At 43.8% G+C, this 25835-nt stretch overlaps 2 protein-coding genes across 4 annotated transcripts in view; both read right to left on the bottom strand.

Moving 5' to 3' along the window:
• Positions 1-7797, bottom strand: part of SPG11 (SPG11, spatacsin vesicle trafficking associated) — a 100261-nt gene extending 92464 nt beyond the window's left edge. For 2 of the 3 annotated variants that reach the window (XM_008069629.1, XM_008069628.1), the window contains exons 1-4: positions 7514-7797; positions 4146-4330; positions 2471-2695; positions 322-523 (exon numbers count right to left, since the gene is read on the bottom strand). In XM_008069629.1, the coding sequence (XP_008067820.1) occupies positions 322-523; positions 2471-2695; positions 4146-4330; positions 7514-7770 (869 nt within the window). In that variant the 5' untranslated portion in view covers positions 7771-7797. The remainder of the gene's footprint in view (positions 1-321; positions 524-2470; positions 2696-4145; positions 4331-7513) is intronic. The other variant, XM_008069630.1, reaches the window with a different exon arrangement.
• A 1489-nt stretch (positions 7798-9286) lies between these two features.
• Positions 9287-20570, bottom strand: PATL2 (PAT1 homolog 2). The gene is made up of 15 exons (XM_008069631.1): positions 20555-20570; positions 19304-19503; positions 18057-18137; positions 17160-17302; positions 16671-16760; positions 16295-16436; positions 14096-14216; positions 13892-13989; positions 13622-13675; positions 13397-13530; positions 13097-13256; positions 12488-12628; positions 10940-11037; positions 9990-10139; positions 9287-9522 (listed from the first exon to the last, which is right to left on the bottom strand). Exons 1-15 carry the CDS (start codon positions 20568-20570, stop codon positions 9504-9506), a joined length of 1647 nt encoding a protein of 548 aa, XP_008067822.1. The 3' UTR covers positions 9287-9503.
• Positions 20571-25835: the final 5265 nt, after the last annotated feature.

Genomic DNA, 25835 nt, shown 5'->3' on the forward strand with positions numbered 1-25835 from the left:
GTTATCAACAAGGGGGCCTAAATGAAGCATATTTGTATACCTAACCCTTAACTGTACCCCACAACATCATAATAAAAAATACTGATTTAAAAAAAAAGAATACATAATTTTTTTCACATATAAGAATACATAATTTTTTATAAATAAATTCAGTTTTTTGGGAGTCCCCCCATACATTATTATATAATAACTATCTCATTATGTAGTACACAGAACATGATCTAAGAAGAAAAAACAGTTTTTAAAAAAAGCTAACAAATACATTTTAAACCTCTTATGGCTCTAATTTATCTCAATTAGAAAGTGCAGTAATCTACATACCTGAAATACAAATTTAAGTTAAGAGCAACCGCAGAATTGGAGGAGCTGATAATCACTACAACATCTAGGTCATGAGACACTTTCAGTGAAGTAAAGGAAGAAACCTTGGCTGGTTCCTGTTGCTGCTCATTACACATTTCTTCTTGGTGAAGTGCTAAATCCACATGAGCTACATATGTACCATCCACAATGTCAAAAATGTCTTTGAGTGACAGTTAAAGAAAATGTCAGTTTTATAAGTATGACTAACCATAAAAACCACAGGAAGGAACAGAGCTATAAACTTCATCACTTCAACTTTGTAGGTACTGCAGAAGAAAGACAGTAAACTGAGGTAGACCCCATCATAATAGCCAGATGGTTATGAAGTTTGTGGCACAATAAATAACCTGACGCAAAGTTCATTCAAAAATATTTGCTGACCATGTGCCAGGCCCTGAGACACAGCTATTTCGCAAAAGTGCTGTCTAAGAGATTAGGTGAACCTACTCTTAATATATTTTATGTAGCCTAATACTGTCTATCCGAAGTACTACCATTTTAACATGTAATAAATATAAAAATTGAGATATCACACATACTTTTTCTCATAAGTGTTCACAATTTGGTATTTTATACTCACAAAACATCTCAATAGTATACTAAATTTTCAGTTAAAATACCTGATCTTGGCCAGGTTCAGTGGCTCAGCCTATAATCCCAGCACTTTGAGAGGCCGAGGCGAGTGGATTGCCTGAGCCCACGTGTTTGAGACCAGCCCAGGCAACTTGGCAAGACCTCATCTCTACAATAAATAAAAAATTAGCCAGGCATGGTAGTGTGTGCCTGTAGTCCCAGCTACTTGGGAGGCTGAGGCCGAAGGATCATGGGAGCCCAGCAGGTTGATGCTGGGGTGGCCATGAGTGTGTCACTGCACTACAGCCTGGGCAATAGAGTGAGACTCTAACAAACAAACCTATTTATATCTCTATTTAGACTTCATAAAATTTACAGCTGAAAGTTGGAACAAACAAATTTGTTCCAAACATACTTAAAAGTTCTCCAAAAACTGAATCAAGTATCAGTTTTTAAGTCTAAAGTAATTAAACAAAATTAAGAATTCAGTTCCCAAGTCATGCTAGCCAATTTCATATGCTCAATAGTCACACATATCTATTGCCTACTATGGACAGTGCAGTTCTATACACTGACCAAAAAAAAAAAATGAAATTAATACAGTATTTAGGACATGTCAGCAAAAATGCTACACCTAAAATATAAAAACCATTCTTTTAACTCAAAAATCAAAGTCCCAAAATCATTCAAGAGGTCATTTTTCAAATCTTCAAAATAATTTTGCTGACATACAGATATGCTAGCAATAAAGAACCCATAATATTTTCCAAAAACAAATTAACAATGGTTAAGCAAACCATTATTTAATATGATGGAATCATGATTAGAGAAAAGAGGTGAATTATATTCACACATAAAAAGATATGTATCAAGCCGGGCATGTATTATAGGTATCACGCCTTTAATCCCAGCACTTTGGGAGGCTGAAGCGAGAGGATTGCCTGAATCCAGGAGTTCGAGACCAGTCTGGGCAACATGGCGAGACCTTGTCTTTACATAAATAAAAAAATTAGCCTGGCATTGTAGCGCACACCTGTAGTTTCAGCTAATTGGAAGGCTGAAGCGAAGGGATCGCCTGAACTCAGTAGGTCGAGGCTATGGTGGCCATGAGCGTGCCACTGCCCTCTAGCCAGGGTGACAGAGACTCCAACTCAAAAAAAAAAATAGGTATCACATCCATAAAGCACTCATTTAAATCCTTCATGGACCAAGCACATAGTAGGTGTTCAAGATATATTTTGAATAAATAGGTAATATAGAGAACATGCAAATTTAAAGAACACAAATACGTATGGATGAAGTGATTATAACTATGAAAAAATACATGCATAAACTGGAAAATATTCAAATGCAACATAATGTAATATAGTTTAGTACTTTAAGTTTGTAAGGATCTTTTTTCCTGAAAAGTTTCACTGAAAAACTAACCATTCTCCTTAAATCCCTGCTCCCAAAACTAAAAGCCTACAAAGGCTCATTCTCTAGGTATTATCCTCCACTACATATCAATCAACATCTTTACTGCCAAGGATACAAATCCAGCCTGAATTACTCAAAACAAAAAGAATTCCTCTGCAGACCTGGGCATCAGTAATTATGTCCACTGCCTGTGCAGGCAAGGGAAGTGTGAAACAGTTGAGTACTCTAATCTCAGCATCTCTTTCAGGAAATACAATGTGTAGGATGATATATTTGTTGATGAACAATAATGATGTGTTATTGTGAAATGACAGAATTCTCAAAGACAATAAGGAAATACCTACAAAACAAAAGGATATTAATTATTTCAATGTCACAATTTTACTACTGGTAAATTTGATTTCATAAACATAACAAAAACAAAAAGGAAACTGTGCTTAGTCCAACTCTAGACAGTTATTGCTCATACCTACCTAAGCAAGTAGACATTGAGAGGTGGGTAAGAGGATGAATAAAGATGGCCTACAATGGCCAAGCTTGGTGGCTCAGACTGTAATCCCAGCACTTTGGGAGGCCATAGCAAGTAGACTGCCTGAGCCCGCAGGCTCAAGACCAGCCTGGGCAACTTGGCAAGACCTCGTCTCTACAATAAATCAAAAATTAGCCAGGCGTGGTAGTGTGCACCTGTAGTTCTGGCTACTTGGAAAGCAGAGGAGGATGGATCACCAGAGCCCAGCGGATCTACGCTGGGATGGCCATGAGCATGCCACTGCACTCCAGCCTGGGCGACGAGTGAAACTCCAACTCAAAAAAAAAAAAAAAAAGTCCTAGTTCCCTCTGTTTATGGCTAGAATCTGATTGCACACCAGAAGGAATACTCAAAAAAGTCAACTTATCCATGGGACCCCACAGATCACATACTTAAAAAAAAGAAAAAGAAACTTTATAATCAAAGGTGGAGTATGCTACTGCTTTAAAAATAGAGGCCTGTGTGCTTTGATATCTGCTTCCTGCAACCATAAGGACAGGACATAGTAACAGCTCTGTAACCTATGTAGATCATCGCCCAATAGAAATATACCGTGAGCCACATATTTGATTTAAAGTTTTCTAGTAGCCACACTGAAAAGAAACAGGTGAAATTAATTTAAAAAACACATATCATTAGCAGGGCTTGGTGGCTCAGCCTGTAATCCCGCGCTTTGGGAGGCTGAGGTGAGTGGATTGCCTGAGCCCACGGGTCGAGACCCGCCTGGGCAACTTGGCGAGACCTCATCTCTACAATAATTCGAAAAATTAGCTGGGCATGGTAGTGCATGCCTGTAGTTCCAGCTACTTGGAAGGCTGAGGTGGAAGGATCGCCGGAGCCCAGCAGGTCGAGGCTGCGGTGGCCGGGAGCGGCCACTGCACTCCAGTCTGGGCGAGAGAGTGAGACTCCAACTCAAAAAAATAAAAAATAAAATAAATAAATAAATACATATTATTTATCTTGTTATATTAAAAAATCATCATTTCAGCATGCAATTGGCACAAAAAATTTACGAATGTGATATTTTACTTTTTTAGTACTAAGTCTTCAAAATCTGATTTGCATATGACACTGAAAGAATATCTTAATTCACCTGTACTGTGTTTCTAGTAATTAATAGCCCCATGTGGCTAGTGGCTACCACATCAGACAATGTAGACCCCCCCATCTTATCTCTATGATAACTTTTCCTGAAATACATAAAATTACATGGTAATATCACAAATTTAAACATGCCAAAAGACGACCCGTAGGTACTTACTGATATCTTGATCTTCAATGAGTTTTTGCAATATCTTCCCATTAATGCTATATAAAATGGTTGCATCACATCTTCCATCTTTCAAATTAAATTCATAGATGAGCAATTCATAATTTTCACTAAGAGCAAGCAGTTTGGGCTTGTCAGTTGGTGTGCTGCTGTCATAAGAATTCTCCCATACAAAGCTAAGAAAAAAAGTTTAGCTGTATTATATTCTGCATCCACAAAAATATTTACCCACAATAATGGTAGTCGAAGAGCAGAATGAGTAAAGAACAGTTTAGCTGACTCTGTAGCATTAAGTCTACATTCCAATTTAAGAGAATGAAAACAGCTCTAGGACTTCTCTCCTCTTCCCCCTTCCCTTTCCTCATTTCTTCCCGTTCTGTCCCTTCACACCAACAAATACAGGAATGGGTGGTAAAAAGGGGGCTCAAAGCAAGAAATGACAGCTCCTTTTACCCCTTCATCTTAAATACTGAACGATGATATGTTTAAAGGAACTATCATGATCAAGGATATGTATCAGCAATCAAATATGTATTTTATTTATATGAGGTGATGCTCACAATTAATAAAATAGGTTTTTTGCTAACTTAAATGTTTTCAAAGAGTTTTTTAAAGAGTGGTTTATTTACAGACTTTGAAGTCTCCAAATGGTATATTATAGAATAATTCTGTCCAATAGAACTTTCTTTGATGATGGAAATTTTCTACATCAGCACTGCCCAACACAGTAGTCAACAGCCACATGTGGCTACTGAACACTTGAAATGTTGAGTAGTGCAATTGAGAAACTGAATTTTTTTTTTTTTTGAGTCAGAGTCTCACTCTGTAACCCAGGCTGCCAGGCTGGAGTGCAGTGGCACATTCACGGCCACCCTATCCTGGACCTGCCAGGCTCAGGCAATTCTTCCACCTCAGCCTTCCAAGTAGCTGAAACTACAGGCATGCACCACCATGCTCGGCTAATTTTTTTGATTTATTGTAGAGACAAGGTCTCACCATGTCGCTCAAACCCATGGGCTTAGGTAATCCTCTTACCTCTGCCTCGCAAAGTGCTGGAATTACAGGCATCAGTCACCACACTCGACTCGGAAATGAATTTTTAATTTCAATTTTAATAGCCACATATAGCTAATAACCACCATACTGAACATCACAGTTAAAAACATTTTAAACTGTAATGTCAATTAACACTGAAGTCAGGCTTGGTAGCTTGCACCTACAGTCTTGGCTACTGGGAAGGCTGAGGTGGGAGGATCCCCACCTCAAAGCTCAAAGCGGCAGTAAGCAACAATTGAGCCACTACACTACAGTCTGGGCAACAGTAAGACTCTGTCTCTTAAGAACTACATCCCGAGGGCCAGGCATGGTGGCTAAGCCTGTAATCCCAGCACTTTGGGAGGCTGAGGCAAGAGGATTGCCTGAGCCCAGGGGTTTGAGACCAGTCTGGGCAACTTGGTGATACCTCATCTCCACAATAAATCACAAAAACTAGCTGGCCAACGTGGCATGCGTCTACAGTTCCAGTTACTTGGAAGGCTGAGGTGGAAAGAACGCCTGAGTCCAGCAGGTCGAGGCTGCAGTGGACGTGAGCGTTCCACTGCACTCCAGCCTGGCCACAAGAGTGAGACTCCAATTCAAAAAAAAATTATAATAATACATACCGATACTGGATAAAAGGATGGAGAGAGACTAATGATGCTTTAGCTTCAAATTAAATATTAAAATTAAGTTACACCTTACAAATAAAAGGGTCCCAAATCAGAAAATGATATAATGCAGAGGCAAAGCTACTGTGCAATAAAATTTTATCTTCCGAAATGGGGGGAAAGAAGTCATCTTTATTTTAAAAGCTTCCTTTGTCTACAAAAGTATTAATTTGTATTCAAAAAATTAGACTTGGTACTATTATGTCCTTATTAAAAACTGACACATTTTACATTTCTTTCTTTATACCTGGACTGATAATTTTTCAAGAACATTCAGTTTCTGACTGTTGACACCAAAAATCTAAAATGTCAAATATGAAAAAGAAGTAAACAAAATAAGGTATATTTAAAAGGCAGAATACTGAGACACCATTAAATTAATTAGCATAGGGACTATGCTGCCACATAGAAAGACAGAAAATTTTAAATGAAATGTAAGAAGACCTATGTACTTGAAAAGGAAGTCAACTCTGAATGCTACAAACTTGCCCTTATTTTTACACTTAAGTATTTTAATTGAAGAAAAATACAATTAGATTTAAATAAAAGAATAAAAAAGCCCTCCTCCCCTCTAATTTCATGAACTAGCTTATGAATGCCCCCATTATTTCATGTGTCTGTCTCATTTTCTCTGCTGCATTCTCAAACACCTAAAGAGTTCTGCTGCTTTTCTCTCTGCCCCATTCCTCTCTTTACAGAGCTGCATTCAAAGGTACCTGATACTGCTGAATACACTAACTTCCCCTACAGAAAGATTCCTCTTTCTAGAAAGACAAGTATACTGACTTATCAAACGTATCTTCTATTAAGTGTCAGGTGCTGTTATAGGACCTCGAGATTCAAAGGTAAGACACCTTCTGGCTACCCAAAACCTTAAAAAGATAGTTTCTAAAATATTTTCGGTTATTAAAGAACCCAGGCAGAAATACTCAGAGGGCACTCCCAAACTTTATGAAGTAAACTGTAAGTCCTGAACCGAGAGCTACGAAAGTGCAAGAGAATGCATTATTGTAATTATATGTCTGTCTTGCCAAAACATGCACGCCCCACATTAAGAATTGTGTTTTTCTCAACTTTTTAGACACTGCACTTAGGTGTCGGCACATAATATTTACTGAATGAGTAAGTGAATGGACAAACCGGACTCTGCTCTTGAGGAAGAAGAAAGCCCACATGAGAAGAAAAACGTTATTCGTTTCAAGGACAAGAAGAAAGTATCAGCATGATTCAAATTAGAGATAATCCCCAGCTGGTATCTTTAACAGATTTAACTGAAAGGGGGGGAAATGGGCGTGGTACTCGGTTCTGTGACAGCTCATTAACCAGTGCTGAAGAATGAAAAAACTCACGGCGTAAGTGGGGACCCTTTCCGGGTTCGCTATAAGTGGTAGAGGAGCAGGATACTGTCTCCGCCCACCCAGAACAGGGAAGCAGGGGTGCAGGGAAGTAACAAGGTGAGCACTCTGCCTCGGGCCGCGGAAAAGGTTCCGAGAGAAAACCGGCCTCGCCTTTGAGACGTTCCCCGCGGCTGTCACCCCTCTCCCGCCACTCCCCTGCCTGGAGGAAGGAATCGGCGTGGCCCCTTGGGGCGCACCCAGCCGACCTTAGGTTCCAGACTCCCCCCACACTGCCCAGCTCTCCCTCTGCACTTACTGCCGGAAGGGGCCCTCGAGGCAGCAGCCACCCCCGCTCCGGCCGCCCGGCGCCAAGGAAAGCACTTGGAGGCTGCCTGCAGCCGTCAGACTCCCTAGAGCCTCTTGCTCTCTGTGCAGTTGCGCCCGGGACCCCAGCTGCCCCGTTGCCTCGGCAGGGACCGGCACCAGCAGCATCGGCAAAACCCGCCCCATGGCCGCAGCGCGGCAACTACCGCCAGCGGAAGCACCACTACCGGCCCCCTCTTCTGCCGCCATCTTGGTCTAGGCGTTCCTTCCGGTCACCTGAACCCGGCAGTCCCGGACCCTGGCTGCGTCGCGAGCATGCGCAGTGTTCCCAGCCGCGCCGGTGCTGTCTCGTGATCTCCGCAGGACCGCCCCGCTATCTCTGGCCCCTTACGTTCCTTGCCTGTAGGGGGCGGTGGCAACCTCTCCAGCAAAGCCACATCTGCCTTTATCCTCGGCCCCTCCTTCCTAACTACCCTGAAAGACTCCACCGCCTAGTTCAGCGGCCTTCGGAAAGCCGTTGCAGCGGTTTCGCCATGGGGGGGATTACCCTTTGCCTTCTTAGTCCAGCCGCAACTAGCTCTTTTGGAATCCGGTTCCTGCCTCTCTTCTTCGGTTTTCTTATTGTGCTCTTATGTGTTTACAGGCTCTGTGATGGTGCAAGTTCCTTGGTAGCACAGACCAAGTCTTACACTCGGGATCCACCATGAGGGTTTTGATCCCAACGTTGAAGTCAAATACTACCCCTTGTTACAGGCAGAGAGCACGGGTAGGTAAGGGAGTGGAGATGGTAGGGCTCCTGGTTCGTTGTTTTCTCAGAGAAATATGACTCAAAATTGGTGACCCCAGAAGAGAAGAAAAGGGGTTGAGGCAAGAAGCGGTGTTGAGTAGGCATTTTGGGAAGGTCTCCTAATAGACTGCAGTATCTTCTTATCATATTTTTTTCCAGGTCCAGACCATCTCAGCTTAAGTGAAACCTTTGACAGTCCTTCCTGGACCATTCAAACTAAGCCTCTCTCATTACCCAGTTTTGTTTTCATCATAGTATGTATCACTACTCGATATTTTGTGTCACTTCACGTCCAAACAGACCGTATACTGAGCCCAGGAGCTGGAGATTAGTCTGAGCAACATAGTGACACCTCATCTTTACCCCCAAAAATAAATAAATAAAATTAGCTGGGTGTGGTAGCGCATGCCTGTAGTGCCAGCCATTGGAGAGACTGGAGTGGGAGGATTGCTTGAGCCCAGGAAGTCTAGGCTGCACTCCAGCCTGAGTGACAGAGTGAGACCCTGTCTTAAAAAAAAAAAAAAAAAAAGGACTTTGTGTTGCTCAACACTGTCACCTTCCTACCTAAAACTATGCCTAGTTCATAAAGGGCACTCCAGTGTTTGTTGAATACATGACCTTATTTGTCAAAATGAAACGAAACATTTTCTATCACAAGGGAGACATTTACATCCAATCCTCTAAATTCAGCTAGGACTATTTTCTTTCTATATATAAAAAAAATGGTAACTTGGGTTGGTTTTGGTAGATTATGTCTGTAATCCCAGCACTTTGGGAGGCCAAGGTGGGAAGATTGCTTGAGCCCAGGAGTTCAAGACCAGCCTGGGCAACATAGCAAGACTTCATCTTGAAGCAATTTCTTTTGTTAGGTGTAACAAAGACTTGTCATTATAATAAGGACATTCTTTGAGCACTCACACATAAGAAGTGGCCTTCATGATAGCTCCTAATTTACAAGCAAGTTCCAACACATCATTCTGTCATCTCTTTAATTATACCTTATTATATCATGACTTATTTTTAGGCACATCATTTAGGTTTTTGAACAAAGGATATGAAAATGTTTTGGGCAGGTTCCTCTAATATATCAAGGCGTAAGAAATGTCTTCAGACTCTGGAACTCCATAGACATAGCTTATACAGCTAGTGTCTGATGATTAAACTTTCCATGTACATGTATTCCAGAACAAACAAATCAGTAGATCCAGGCATGCCTATAAAGAGAACAGGTATTAACCGCATGTACAATTCCATTTTACAAGTATTTATATGATTAATATAATTGGTTAGTATCTGGTTCTTTCTAGCAGATGGTAAGTTCTGAGGACAAAGGTGACCTCTATGTTATTCATAGTTATATCCTGAAATAGTTTGTCACTCAAGTATTTCTTGAACGAATATGTGATTCAGGTTCTCAGATTAATTCTCAGCCTAAAATAGCTTAGCACTATAAATGACCAAAGCACCTGGGAATAAATTAAAAGATTTGGCAGAAGAAATGGGCCACAGGGCCCTAACTTGGGGCTAGACTGGTTACTCAGAGTAAATGTCAAAGTATATAGAACTACTTCTAGAAGCATGTGATCCTCCATGCTCATAGTTTGAAAGAAAGGAGTAGTAAGGCAAGTAACAGACCCTAGCTTGAACAAGGGGCTTTGACCTTGTTTCTGCCATTACTTACTCCATCCTGGCCTTCAGCTGCTGAACCAATTGCTTGTCCACGTGGTGGCAGAACAGGGGAAGTAGATTGCTGGGGAAGACCAGGGGTTCTGCCAGAGAGGAAGTAGGCATCTGGGCTATCTTCCAGGCAATCAGAACCACTATGTCTGTCCTGAAGAGCAGGAAACAGACTCAGAGCCAAGGTTTTTTATCCTTCTACTGCCACTATCATCATCTCCCACCCCCAGGTAGCAATTAAGAAGTAACATTTGCATGTACAGTATGTGCTTGGCAATGCTTAGCACTTTGTATATTTTTCTTATTAATCTTATGAACTCTAAGGTGTTAGTATAATCATTCCTAGTTTATAGATAAGGAAACATAAGAGAAGTGAAATAACTTGACCCCAAATTATATTACTGCTAAGTGACAGAGCCAGAATTCAAACCTAGTCTGACTCTCTAAAGTTTGTCTCTTTTTTTTTTTTTGAGTTGGAGTCTCACACTGTTACCCAGGCTCGACCTGCTGGCCTTGACCTACTGGGCTCAAGTGATCCTTCAGCCTCAGCTTTCCAAGTAGCTGGAACTACAGGCACACACCACCAAGCCTGGCTAATTTTTTTTTAAGTTGTAGAGAAGCGGTCTCACCAAGTTGCTCAAGCTGGTCTCGAACCTGTGAGCTTAGGAAATCCTCGCACGTCAACCTCCCAAAGTGCTGGGATCATAAGCATGAGTCACCCTGCCCAGCTAAGTTTGTCTCCTTAACTACTCTGTTATATTGCCTCCCATGGGAAACTAACACTCTAGGGCACTATAGTAAAAAACCAGAAGAGCTATAGCCCTGCTATCTCTCCTTTCTCTGCCTAACCTCGCCCCCAATCATTGATAGGCCACCCAAGAAATAGCTCATCTAGCTCAACCATTGCATCCCAGGGGCACTGAAATAGTATTTAGAAGGACTTTATTATCTTACCAAGCTGTATGCTCACTGTTGGATTTCTCTAGGCAAGAATTCAGGGATACCAGCTGCTCCCCATGACTCAGCAGGGCATAGAGCAAAGATATTCCAAACTGAAAGTGATATACACACACACATACACACACATTTTTTTTTTTCATTTTCCAGGGAAAAATGAGTTCATCCTAGGCATTCAGTGCTTCTCTGGCTCTGTTATCTTCCCAATTAAAAGACAGATTCACATTTAGAGATGGGGTCTAATACCCACAAGAACTGTCAGGTTCTACAGTGGCTAGCCAATAACCTCTCTAACCTTTCCAAAGAAATTAGTACTCTGAGCTTTCCAAAAAACTCTTGGAAAGCTAATTAAAAGCATATTTCTAGGCTTCGCCTCTGGGAATTAGTCTGCAGATCAGGAATGGATTCAGGAATCTGAGGCAGGTAGTCTGTAGACCCCACTTTAAGAAGCACTGCTTTAAGCAAAGATCTTCAGAGTGGAGTACATAAGATAATCCACTGGGATGTTGAAAGACAATATCAGAACTTTCATGTCTAAAGTCTCATTCTTTAGAACTTTCAATCTTATATTTATTGTATACCTATTACTACAGTGTTACATATATATGATTTATAAACACACATGGGTGGTATGGTTCAGAGTTTTTCCTACACAATCAAAAGTTTGGAGACTACCAGGCATGGTGGCTCACGCCAGTAATCCCAGCACTTTGGGAGGAGGAAGCGAGAGAACCTCTGGGTTCAAGAACAGCCTAGGCAACTTGGCGAAACCTCATCTCTACAATAAATTTAAAAATTAAGTCGGGCTCGGTGGCTCAGCCTGTAATCCCAGCATTTTGGGAGGCTGAGCCCACGGGTTCGAGACCCACCTGGGCAACTTGGTGAGACCTCATCTCTACAATAAATCAAAATGAGCCGGGCATGGTAGCGCATGCCTATAGTTCCAGCTACTTGAAAGGCTGAGGTGGAAGGATCGCCGGAGCCCAGCAGGTTGAGGCTGCGGTGGCCAGTAGTGGCCACTGCACTCCAGTCTGGGTGACACAATGAGACTCCAACTAAAAAATAAATAAATAAAAAATAGCTGGATGTGGTGGCACATGCCTGTGGTTCCAGCTACTTGGAAGGCTGAGGCAGAAGGATCGCCTGAGCCCAGCAGGTTGAGGCTGTGGAGGCCATGAGTGTGCCACTGCACTTCAGCCTGGGTGACAGAGTGAGACTGTGACTCAAAAAAACAAAAACAAAAACAAACCCTAAAAGTTTGGAGACTGCTCCTCCAGAGGCTCTCAGCAGCAGCAGCAATCAGGGAATCTGTTAGAAAAGTAGGTACATGGGCCCCATCCCAGACCTACTGAATGACTCTCTGTAGGTAGGATCAAGGAACCAGGTTTAATAAGCTTACTAGGTGATCCTATGCTCACTGGAAATTGAGAACATTGAAGAGGATAAGGTTTGTGGAGAGATGAGAGTATTCCCTCACTTATTCCATACAAGTGATACCACCTGGAAGTCATCTATGACAAGAGAAAAGCCTCCCAGATATATTACCTGATTCTGAAGCACCACAGTGACTGGCTTCTCTAAGGAGCCAGGTGGTCTCAGCATTAGTCCCCGAAGTCCTTGGAGGAGTTCATGAAAGGTCAAGCAACCAATATATTTGCTTAGAGGTCTGAATAACATTTGTAGGGCCTGCAAGAAGATCAGTAAGCACCTCTCTCAAACTCTACTGTAGCTTCACCTTCTACTTTGCCTCCAACCCATTCCCTTGCTGACCTGCCTTTGAAACCTTCCTGATCAGGTTACTTACCAGGCTTAGCACCACTCATGACTGTCCTTCCCTAACATTGAGTCCTCACACCCACTAGTTCTAGGATGCTCTCCCTAAGAAGTAGATATGGCCCTCAGTGCTTATCAGGGGGTTATCTCAAACCTCCATGGCGCACGCACACCTATGTAACCATACATTTGTTTTTTCTTTTGTTCATCGCACCTAAAGATGATCACTGTTCCTGTAGTGGTTTGTTTTGTAACTTTCTTACCTGATGGTGGCAAGGCCAGCACCTTTTCTTGCATCTCTAGGGAGTGGGGACTAGAAGGGAGGAAATATCCCTAACTCATACAGAAGACCATTCTCTTCTCCACTCAATGCCACAGTACCTGGTCAGTCACGTCCCTCTGGATCAGGAGGGGCAGATGGTGGGTGACAACCAGAAGAAGGCTAACAGCCCGATCCTGGGGCAAGAAGGGAACTAGCCGGGCTACCAAGGCCTTCCCCTTCCTCACAGAGAGCACCTGCAGGAAGCCATCTGCTGCCTCTCTACGAGCGAGAGAGGAATGCATTTCAGAGCTCCATGTAGAGGAGAGGGCTACATGCCAGAAAGGAGGGGGCAGAAGCAAGGCCAATGTCTTTTCTGCTCCTTCCCTTCCCAGGCTGAGGGAGGACCCTCCCACACTCACTCCATGTTGTTCTGTTCCTGGGTCTTTAAGGCCTGGAAGAGCTTTTCAACCTGGTCACTTTGCTGCTCAGAGAAGCAGGACTGTGGAGGCCTGTCCTTCTGGCCCTCTTCCATCTCTAGTAGCTGAAGAAACATCTGGGAATTTGAGAGTGGAAAAAGAGGTCAACTTGAATAATATCTCATTCTCAAGCTTAGGCAATTCATCCCTAAGGAACTGATATCTCACCTTTTCAATCCGGTACAATACCCGAAACCTCTGACTGCTTACAACTCCTATATCCTAGGAAAAAAGAGTCCCTGGCTATCAGCCACACCACTACAGTCCCCTCTCAGACCTCTGACTACCTAGAGGTTGAACTTGAAAGGCTAGACATAAAGTCCAATCACACGTCTTCCTCACTCTTAGGTTACAATCTAAACTCAAGCATGAGAGTGTTCTAGACTTTTCTCCCAAACAGGGGAGAGAAAAAAGGTTCTGAGGAGACAATGTTCCTACCTGGTCTTGAGTTCCATGGGGTACAGCATCAATAGCTCGGCGAGGGCTAAAACATGTCGATACAGCTACCTGGCCCAGGGAGCCCTTGATTCGAACCACTGCATGAAAGAATTCAGGGGGGAGGAAGGGGGTGTACATCCCCCCTTTCCACCCTCCATTCACCCAGATGTCCAGCCCAAGCCAGCAGGTCAGTCCTGGCCCTACCCGACTCGTAAGCCTCTGCCTTCTGAATGTAAGGCGTTACTAGCTTGAGAGACTCAACTCTGTTTTTTCGTCCAAGTAGCTCTTCCTCTGCCTGCTTCTTCTCTAGCTTCTGATAATATTCCTAAGAATCCATGGAATAGGGAAAACACAAAAACTCTATACTCATCTTCTGAACTTAGAATTGCTTCTCAAGTACAAGCTTCTATAAAAAAAATTTTTTTGCAACCTCTTAACATACTTTTCTCTACAGCATTCATTCCAGAAGTGCTTCTGTATCTTAGGCCCCCTAGCAGTGATTCTAAAGTGTCATAAGCACCTGTGACCCCCATGTCACCTGTCATGGGATTCCCATACCAAGTACTTGAAGAGCTAGACCACCATGTCTGAGGACAAGGCAGGGGGCAAAAGGGAGAGCCACGATGCAAACCTGCTCTAGCATCTGCAACCGTCCTACATTCTTCACTTTTAAGTACACATACACCACATGCCACCTATCCTCCCCTTCCCTGTTTTAATCTTGTGATCCCACCTGTACTCTCTAAAAGTCAGAGTTGTCTGATGATATCTAAGCCATCAAGAGCTTGAAGCACAGAACGAGCACCAGGGATGTATTTGTCAGCTGGCCTCTAAGCCAGCTTTATTTCTTTTTTAGGTTGGGGTCTCACTCTGTTGGCCAGGCTGGAGTACAGTGACACGATCATGGCTCACCGCAGCCTTGACCTTCTGGCTTCAGATGATCCTTCTGCCTCAGCCTCCTGAGTAGCTGGGACTATAGACATGTGCTACCACACCCAGCTAATCTTTTGATTTTTTTTTTTTTTTTTTTTTTGTAGAGATGAGGTCTTGCTATGTTGCCTAGGCTGGTCTTGAATTCGTGGACTCAAGTGGTCCTCTCATCCTATAATCTCAAAGTGCTAGGATTATAGGTATGAGCCACCATGCCCAGACTTAGGCCAGTTTTCTACTTCTGTGGATTTGCAAAGCAAACAGTTCTAATATTTTCTTTTATTTTCTTTAAGTCTGACTTTCACTGTTGCCCAGGCTGGAGTGCAGTAGCATGTTCACAGCCACCACAGCCTTGACCTGCTGGGCTCAGGTGACCCTCCTGCCTCAGACTTCCAAGTAGCTGGAACTACAGGTATGTGCCACCATGCCTGACTAATTTTTTGATTTATTGTAGAGACAAGGCCTCATCAAGCTGCTCAAGACTGGTCTTGAACCCCTGGGCTCAGACAATTCTCTTCCCTCCGCCTCCTAAAGTTCTGGGATTATAGGAGTGAGGCACCACATCCGTCATATTTTCTGAAGTTGAGAAATCCTAAACTAACAGCCACCAAAACATGTCACACAAGGATCTGAATAAGGCTCCTTTAAGAGCAATGCCAAGCCAGGAATGGTGTCTCAAGCCTGTAATCCCAGCACTTTGGGAGTCCGAGGCAAGAGAATTGCCTGATCTCAGGGGTTTGAGACCAGCCTGGGCAACTTGGTGAAACCTTGTTTCTATAATAAATCAAAAAATAAGCCAGGCATAGTAGTGCACTCTTGTAGTTCCACCTACTTGGAAAGCTGAGGTGGAAAGATCTCCTGAGCCCATTAGGTTTAGGCTGCGGTGGCTGTGAGCATGCCACTGCATACCGACCTGGGTGACAGAGTGAGATTCCAACTCAAAAAAAAAACAAAAAAAAAAACAGAGCAATGCCAAAAAGGCAAGAGTGCAAAATGATTTCACTTTCAGCGATCCTGGAAGAAAGAGGAGGGTTTTTGATGTCTGCCAGTGTTTGTTCAAGTCAACATACTGAATCCCACTATTGGTGTAATCTCTTTACTTTAGATTTAAAGTAAAAGGTAAGTGGATGTTTATAAGAAAACTTTTCTAAGACCCACAAAGGTGTACAATGGTGGGAAAGTCCATATATCCAAGATGACTAGAAAAAAAAAATCTCAGCAAATAATGGAGACAAAGCCTAAATGTATTTGGGGACTATAAATAATCCTATCTGGCTAAAATATAGGAGAAAAGAGAGAAATGAGCTTGGGATGTCAACTTTAGAAATATGACTTCTATCCTGCAGTGACCGTCTTTCCCACCTAAATGATCATGACCTCCATGAGCTAAAGAGAGGATTAGAGAGGGCCCAGGGAGTCCAGGCCCATTTGACCCCAAGGTCAGAGGCAGAGATGAACACCTTGGGGGCTCACCTGGTAGTAGTAGTCATCCAGGTGAGGGTTCTCACTCTGCAGCTGAACCATCTGCACTTTTATCACCCAGTCCTTTTCTTTTTGTGTCATGAGGTTAGCATAGGGGTCTGGCTTCTGAGACCAAGGCTTCTTGGCTGGGGGGCTTCAAGCCAGGAGGAGCAACCCTTCAGACCTGCCCACCCCTGCCACAGTGAACTTCCCAGGAAGTGGTGAGCAGGAAGTGGAGGTCTTTGGGAAGGATGGGAGCAAGTGCACAGGTGGGCAACAGTGTGAGAGTCTTAACTGTAAAGGGGATTTGGGGAAGATGCCTGGTCACAAGGGGATACCCAGCATGCAGATGTTCTTCTCTCAACCCTGCTCCTTGTCCAGGCTTTACCTTGGTGTCCGACTATGCTGCTGCTGCTGCTGCTGCTGCTGCTGCTGCAGCAAGATCCGTTGGTGCTGAGGGTGAAGCTGGGTCAGATGACTGGGAAGACTTAAAAAGAAACTTGGGCTGGGTGGAAGGAAGCTCCCAGCTCCCCAATTCCTCCAGTCATTCAGCCCCAGGTAAGCTCGGGTAGACATCTAGGGAACCCTGTTTATATTCCTTCTCAAGGTCAGTCACATGACACATCACAATCCTAGCCCAACAGGGCTCCCATTCCCGTCCAACATATATTGTCCTGCAATTTGGCTGCAGGAAATCTTGGCACAGTAGAAAACCTTTTGATCTGTTTGTCAGGAGTTCTGAGTCCTAGACTCAGTTCTGTGATGTTAGCTGACCTCAATAAGACCCCTATCCTGCTTCAGCCACCAGCTCCTGAGACCTCTAGGAAGGAACCCAGCTTGTCCTGATGCTGGAATCTTCAGCACCTTGAACGGGTACCTGAACCCAGGGGGCCTTGAGGTCAGCAGGCTGCAGGAGAGAGATGGATCTGGGGAGGGCAGTCGAGGTCCAAAGTGCCGTGCTGGAGAGCTTGTGTTGGGGAACGTAGGCCGGAAAGGGATTGGTGACAGGTAGTCCAGGGTCTGAGAGAGGAATTAAGAGGTCTGGGAGATGGTCCTTTGCTCTTGCTACAAAGGCTCAGTTTCTTTCCTACCTGTTCCCTCAATAACTTCACCCAACATCTTGCTGGGGGAGGGGTCCCCTCAAGCCAGCTTTAAGAGAACAAGACTGTGTTTCCCGCCCTTGTTTCAACAGGGTTTGGTACCTCCTAGGAAGCACTTTTCATTCCCTGACAGTGTTGGGTCATGTGCTTTCCCTACTTTCTGGTGAGTCAATGCCTCTTACTCTCCTCTCTGAAACAATCTTCTCTCAGGATCTTTGTCTTCTGCCACTAGGGTAGTATTCTCTGTCCTTTTCTGATTCACCTGAAGCCTTCCTCAGAACTTTAATTCCCTTCTGGTTCTCCCTGCAGGATTCCTTGGTCCTTGGATTCCTCTGCCTCAGGCCATGTTTCCGGTTAACTCTTTCTAGCCCTAAGCTCAGTGGTGCTCATCTACTGAAATATTTCCTAAAGGTAAGATCTAGCTTGTTCTTTTTCATATGAATGGCCAGTTGTCCCAGTATCACACATTGAGATGTCCATCTATGCCTCTGGTTGGGAACCTCTGTCATTTTCCATGCTCCTCTATGATGGAGCACCTACTACCTCCCATACCTACCACTCACTTTGGGTGCCTTATCTCCAGAGCAGGGTCAAGAGTAGACTGAACATAATGCATGGAGTCCTCCTCAATACCCAGTCATCTCTCATAAGGATGGAGACTGCAGCAGACTCACCTGCCGTAGAAAATGCAAGGAGGCATGTGACATCCCGAGCACTCCAGGGGTCTTGACTCCAGTGGAGCCATGAAAACCTTTCTGGAATAGGAGAGAGAAACACCCAGGCTCACACGGGCCCCTGTGGTGTCTTCTATATTCATCTGTGTCCATGAGGTTGTGGAAGGAGGTAGCAAGACCAACCTAATGCCCAGGACAGTGGCAGCTTGACTCTTCCTCAGAGTCAACCAGCTCAGGATCCCTCTCCTTCCCCTGAGAGGAGACTAATACTGTGATCCCTCCGCTTATCCACAAGTGATAGGTTCTAAGACCCCCCAGGGGATGCCTGAAACTGTGGATAATACTGAACCCTATATATATTTTTTCCTATACATAACTTGTGATAGTTCATAAATTAGGCATAGTAAGAGATTAGCATAGAAAAATTATTACATATTGTAATAAGTTATATACATGTGATATTTCTCTAAAAAATCTCTTTGTACTGTACTATTTTCAGACCATGGTTGACCATAGGTAACTGAAACAGGGGAAAGTGAAACCATGGATAAGAGGGAACTACTGTATCCTAGGTGGAGGTTGCACACTTAGTGATATCTTCAAGGCATTTCCAAGTCATCTTATTTCTACATGGGGATTTCTGTAGGGAGCAAATTCCAGGAATGGACTGCTGAAACAATGGCCCGGGATCATCTAAGATAACTTACCTTCAGTACCAGTGGCAGGGCCACTGCCTCTGGTGATACACAGGCCTACTAGGACCTGTTTTTTTGTTTTGTTTTGTTTTTTGAGTTGGAGTCTCACTCTGTCTCCCAGGCTGGAGTGTAGTGGCACACTCTCAGGCACTGTAGCCTTGACCTGCTGGGCTCAGGTGATACTTCCGCCTCAGCCTTCCAAGTAGCTGGAACTACAGGCATGTGCTACCACACCCAGCTAATTTTTTGATTTATTGTAGAGATAAAGTCTCACCATGTTGCCCAGGCTGGTCTTGAAACTGTGGGCTCAGGCAATCCTCTTGAGCCACTGTGCCCAGCCTAGAACCTGGTTTTAAGGCAAGGATAGCAACAGAAACTAAGTGGAAGACAAAAGGAAAGAGGGAAGGAGAGAGTCCCTAATTCAGGTTCAAGCCTAAAATAGTGTTAATCCAGAACCTGTCTTAGAAAAGGGTGGAAAACAGAAGTATTTAGCCACAGCCTGTGAGCTGCAGACAGCAGGACAACCCTTTCCCACCCCCTCCTGCCATGTACCTGGGTGTTATGGACAGCGCTGAGTACAGCTGGATCTCCAAGATAATTCTCTTCTTCTTCTTCCTCCTCAGGGTCTGGGGCCAGATTTGGATCCAGATCCCCCTCCTCCTCATCCTCTTCATTATCTTTCTCTCCCTCCCATTGGGAGATAGATACCAATTCCTCCTCAGGAGCCAAGGGGCCACAGGTCTTACCTGGCCCTTGGTTTAACTGTGGGCCTGAAGAGGAGTAAGATGGGGGCTCAGGTGTGAGAAGTCCTGTCTAATGAGGCTGCTACTCAATCACACTTCTATTTATAAGCCATCTCTAGCACACCCTCAAACACAACGTCTCCTGTTCTGGGGGTTCAACACAGCCTCCCTACCCCAGGGCTCCCCAGACCATCTCCAACTACATCAAATGGAACCTGAACTGGTTGTGGTGGTGTGTGCCTATAGTCTCAGCTATTTGGGAGGCTGAAGTGGGAGGATACCTTAAGCCCAGGAATTTGAGCCTGCACAACATAGTGAGACCCCTGTCTCTAAATAAATAACCAGATTTTTAAACAACACAAAAATGAGACCTGGAAGATGCCAAACACCTTTACTTTCACTTCCGACATCCCCTCTTCAGTTGTTTCATTAAGTTCCACAACCTGCTTTAACAAGTTCCAGCTGCCCTGACTCAGTGTCCTTTAACCCTACTGTGTGCCTGATACTTTACACATGTATATTCATGTAACAGTCGGCATATGATGCTTTTTTTTTTTGAGTCGGAGTCTCACTCTGTCACCCAGGCTGAAAGGCAGTGGCACACTCCTGGCCACCACAGCCTCGACCCGCTGTGCTCAGGCAATCCTTCTGCCTCAGCCTTCCCAATAGCTGGAGCTACAGGCATGTACCACCATGCCCAGCTAATTTTTTCATTTACTGTAGAAATGAGGTCTCACCAAGTTGGTCAGGTTGATCTCAAACCCGTCAACTCAGGCAATCCTCTCACCTCGACCTCCCAAAGTGCTGGAATTATAGGCGTGAGCCACTGCGCCCGGCCCATATGTCACTTTCTAAACTGTATCATTTTGCTATGTTGGTGAGGAAAATAAAGCCCAGAAAAGTGATCTCTTGGTCACCCACCATGATATAGTTTGCAAGTAGAAGAATTTGGAATAACTTCCAGTGACTCTGGACACCCACACCCATGTGTGAAGCAGACCAGCAAGTCCCTGCACCCCCAAGGCTTTTCATCCATACACTACAGCACACTTAGCAATACCTTCAAGACATTTCATCTTGGTAGGCTGGTGGACTTCTTCCTTGGCTGTGTTCTTCAGTGGTAGAGCACCATTAGCCTCTGGGAGGTAAACCTAGGACAGGAAAGAGACCCAGAGACACCCTCCTTCTCAGTCAGTAAGAATGGCATGGCACCCTAAAACAGCCATGCTCTCCTCTCAGCAAGGTAGTCAGAGAATTATTGGTCCAAGATCTCAAGTGGAACTCTGAGCTCTCAGCTTGCCATAAACCCTCATCCTCCCACCTCACCAGCTCAGCTACAGGACACTGGCCCACTAAAGGGACAAAAATGAGAGACAGGGCCAAGAGTTGAAAGAAAAACACTTCCCACATGGACACCACTAGCCACCATCTATGCACAGTGACACCTTGCTGCTGACACCCACTGCCTGACTGTTGCTGTCCTTTCCACTCAGGTTAGCCATGGAAGCCTGGGCCAAGGTGTGCTTGCTGCTCCTGGCTTTAAGAATCCCAGCTCCTCCCATGTTTACCTGTTAAAGGGCCAGCATCCCACAATCACTGGGGCCTGGTGGAAGTATGATAACATAATCTAATGATAATGAAAACCTTTGAACAGAGAAGAGAGATAAGCTGTATTTTAACAAGGTAGTTTATTGGAATTGATACTTGGGGTCAGATATTTAAAAGAAGGATCCTGGTCAGGTGTGGGGGCTCATGCCTGTAATCGCAGCACTCTGGGAGGCAGAGGCAAGAGGATTGCTTGAGCCCAGGGATTCGAGACCTACCTGGACAACTTAGTGAGAGCTCATCTCTCCAATTAAAAAGAAGAAGAAAAAAAATAAACTAGCCAGCCCTGGTGGCATGTGCCTGTAGTGTCAGCTACTTGGGAGGCTGAAGTGGGAGGATTGCTTGAGCCTGGGAGTTCAAGGCTTCAGTGAGCTATGATTGTGCCACTGTACTCTAGCCTGGGTGACAGAGTGAGACTCTGTCTCTAAAAAAAGTAAAAGTGAACAAACAAACAAACAAAGAGGATCCCTGTTTTCCACACCTTTCACAGGAACTTTGTGAGGTTGCATTCTATTTAATCCCTAGGTTTTGTTCCAACAAAATTGGATAGGAAAGCCCTGGGTGGATCCTGAAGAGGACACTTAGCAACCAAGTTCATGGTGCTTCAGGGCAGTGCACCTTGAGTCTACCTCAAGTCCACCTGGTGATGCCTGCTCTTCACTGGGCCATGTGAACTTACATTTGCTATCCAGCTCTAATTGATGAGGGGCCCCTGTGAATTTAGAAATCAGACCTTCAAAATACTTTTGCATGAGATATACAATTTTATATCTTCTTGGCTGCACTAATGGAAAATTGGTCCAGAAGCTCAGGATTAAAAACAAATCAACAACAAAAACAAGTACATCACTTCTACTGGTAGGCAAAGCCTAAGACACTCCTGAGCCTCATCTAACCCCCAAGCAGTCTTGGGTTCTTGCCCACATTCTGTGCTCAGCTGAAACCCACATGACTTTGTAGAACTTCTGAATAAAGGTAAAAACCAAGCTAATTTCTCTACATCAAAAATGCAAGTTAGGACCCTATTATCATGATTATAAGACTATGACTCTTGGTGCCTTTAAAGGAAAATATTGGTCTCAAAAGTTGTGTTGCAGGCCAGAACTATGAGTTGTAAAGCAAATTTAAGTAGCTTGAAAGTTACTGAAAAACTTTTCAAATACCTGAATTGGGTTCAGACCTTTTTAATAATGTTATTCAGCTGTTCTCTCATGAACATTCTAATAACTTACTTTGGCATGATTAACAAAAGGACTGAATGGTGAATTTCAGTGTTCCACAAGGAATTTATTAGGTTGTTCTAGAGACCAGGTCTTGGGGAGAGACTTGCTGCATGCAGATTTTCATTCTGAAAGGATTTCCTGTATCGACTAGTACCAAAGCAGGTAGACTAGGTCTTAGTCTAAAATCACAACCCTGCCCTGGCTGTTTGAAGTTTCACTGGGAACCTCCTGGCTTTTGTGAAAGTCCCCGACACTTGCCTGAAGACTGATATGTCTACTGATCCCCTAGATTTTCTAGCTTTCCTGCCATAGTTTAATAATGGTAAGTTTAACTAATCCAAGACTGTGGTAGGCTTGGGTTACAACAGTGAATAAAATGGATGCTTCCCACAGTCTCTGAGAGCTTCCCATAGAATAAGAAGTACAGACAGGTAAACAGGCTTGTTGGATTCGACTTTTAAAAATACATTAAGAATGTTTACATTTGCCACACAAAACACCTAATAACTGCCCCTCTTTTATGGGGAGATTTTTAATCCATTGCTTCAGGTTTTTTTTTTTTTTTTTTTTTTTTTGAGTTGGAGTCTCACTCTGTTGCTGGCACGTTCATGGCAACCCCAGCATCAATCTGCTGGGCTCAGGCGATCCTATCGCCTCAGCCTTCCAAGTAGCCAGAACTACAGGCACACACTACCACGTCCAGCTCATTTTTAACTTATTTATTGTAGAGATGAAGTCTCGTCAAGTTGTCCAAGCTGTTTTTGAACCCGTGGGCTCAAGCAATTCCCTTACCTCGGCTTCCCAAAGTGCTGGGATTACAGGCTTGAACTACCGTACCAAGCCATCCCCCTTTTGTTCTAACACTTACTGCCTCCTCTTTTCTTCTTCTTTCCAGAGTTTGTCTATTTTATTCGTATTTTCAAAGAACCATGTATAAGTCAAGGTTTCTTTAGGAAATAGGAAATATCTGCTAAAGGACCAGCATTCCCCAACCACCGGGGCCTGGTGGAAGTGTGAGAATATAATCTAATGATAATGAAAACCTTGATCAGGAAAAAGAAACAAGCTGCATTTTTAACCATCCAAGGTTGTGAGTATAGTTTATTGGGATAGATACTTAGGGTCAGATATTTAAAAGAAGGATCCTGGCTGGGTGTACTCAAATCCAGTGTACTCAAACTGGGTAATTTAATAAAGAGATATTTATAAAGGTATAGAAAGAGTATAGTGAAATCACAAGGAATAGCAGAGCACCCTGAGACTGGGACAAGAGGATAGTCACTAGAAACTGGAGACAGAGAAGGCTGCCTGGTTTAGATTACGTCAACATCTGCACTATATGAGCTCCAGTGTGCAGTCCTCTCATAAACTATGTCCATTCCCTTTGGGATCTGGGATCTGCTCTTTTCTGTTGCCCCTGAGGTCTAACGGTAGAAAAGGCTCCCCACTTTTGCTAACCCCAGGGTGCCTCACTACCTTTTATGAGTTTCCCTTAATCCTACTAACATCTTGGTAAATATTCCCTTTAGGAAACTCTCCTTAGTTTCCCCACTTGAATGTGCTGTTTGCTTCCTATCAGGACTGTGGCTGGCATGGGCTCCAACACCAGCCAGCTGAGCTGTTCTTTTCCTTGTTTTTCTTCAGCCTCTTCTCCCATCAGTCCCTTATCAGTGATCCTAAAACATAGCCATTGTTCTCAAATCTGTACAACTCTCATTTCTTTACTCTCAGCAGTTAACTTCACTACTTATGTTATGGAGAAAACAGAGGCTATCTGGGCTGATCCACTTAAATTCAAACTTGGAGGAAGTTCATCTGTAGCCACAGTCCTCTTCCCCTCTCCTAGGTGGGGTGCTCCTCCTCAAGTTCAAAGGCACTTTCTGGCTCCTTTGCCCTTCTGCCACTTCTCCTCTCTGTGTCTTTTGTGTCTCCGTTTTTTTTTTTTTTTTTTTTTTGAGTCAGGGTTTCACTCTGTCTCCCAGAATGGAATGCAGTGGCATGATCATAAAGATCATGGTTCACAGCAGCCTTGACCTTCTGGGCTCAAGTGATCCTTCCACATCAGCATCCCAAGTAGTTGGGACTTTAGGCATGTGACACTACACATGGGTACTTTTTAAATTTGTAAAATTTTTTTGTAGAGACAAGATTTCACCTCGACCTCCCAGAACACTGGGATTACAGGCATGAGCCACCACATCCAGCCTCATTACCAGTGATTTCTTAATTGTAAGTGCAAAAGACATTCATTGCTGGCCTTAGCTGAAATTTCTATAGCACTCACTGCTGCTAACCATGCCCTCCTTGTGTCTTTCTGCTGCAGCAGCTTCCTAACACACTTCAGCCTCCTTGTTCTTCTTGTACCTCTTGGGTCGTTTTTCTTTGGTCCCTTTCCTGCTCCTCTCATCCTCTCCCTTCCCTTGAACATCCTCTTCCTCAGACCACTTCTGTTCCCTCCATATTAAAGATTCTTAATCTGAATATTCCCTGAAATTGTGCATATGTTTGTGTAATTTTTAACCTGTGTATTTTTCTGGAGTGATTTTCCATAGCTTTCATCACATTCATAAAGGGATCAAGGATCCTCAAAAGGTTAAATCTTCTGCAACCTGATATCCCCAGGCAATCCTACCCACTTTTGTTTTCCTAACCCCTAGATGCTGATGATTTCCAAGTCCTTTTGTCAGATCAGACATCTCCCAGGAAAAACACCTCAGTATTTTTCATGTCCTGTTCTTTACATAAGCATAAGCTCCTTTCAGATCTGATTCTGGCCAGCGCAATGGCTCACACCTGTAATCCTAGCACTTTGAAAGGCCAAGGCAAGAGGATTGCTTGAGCCCAGGAGTTCGAGACCAGCCTATGCAACATAGCAAGACCTTGTCTCTACAAAAAAATTTTTAAAAAACTAACCAGGTGTGGTGGTATGCGCCTGTAGTCCCACCTACTTGGGAGGCCAGGGTGGAATGATAGCTTCTGAGCTTAGGAGGTTGAGGCTGTGATGAGCCATGATCATGCCATTGCACTGCAGCCTGGGCAACAGAGTGAGACTCTGACTCAAAACAAAACAAAACAAAAAAAAACCCCCAAAGATCTGACCCTGACCCTGTCATGAAAGGTAACTAACCTTCTGTCACCTTCTAGTTTGGGTTTCAGAAATAGTTGTGTGGGGAGATAGGGTTTCCACTGGCATCCCCTTTCATAACCACTCTGCACCAGGATGTCCCTCATCATTGGTCTGTCAGTTATATTATTGTTGATGAAGGCAGCTTCTTGTCCCAGTTCTTTCTTTTCAATGACACTGAAAGTGTGTATCTTAGCAGATACACACTTGCTTGTGTGACATAATGAACAGCAGAAATGTGCTGTTCATTATGTCACACAAGCAAAATGAAGTTACAAAGTAAGAGTTATTTTATTATTATTATTTTTTTGAGTTGGAGTCTCACTCTATCGCCCAGACTGGAGTGCAGTGATCGCTCCCGGCCACCGCAGCCTCAACCTGCTGGGCTC

The sequence above is a fragment of the Carlito syrichta genome, unplaced genomic scaffold, assembly GCF_000164805.1.
Source record: "Carlito syrichta isolate Samal-C Ts95f unplaced genomic scaffold, Tarsius_syrichta-2.0.1 Scaffold312149, whole genome shotgun sequence".
In the NCBI taxonomy this organism is placed as follows: domain Eukaryota; kingdom Metazoa; phylum Chordata; class Mammalia; order Primates; family Tarsiidae; genus Carlito; species Carlito syrichta.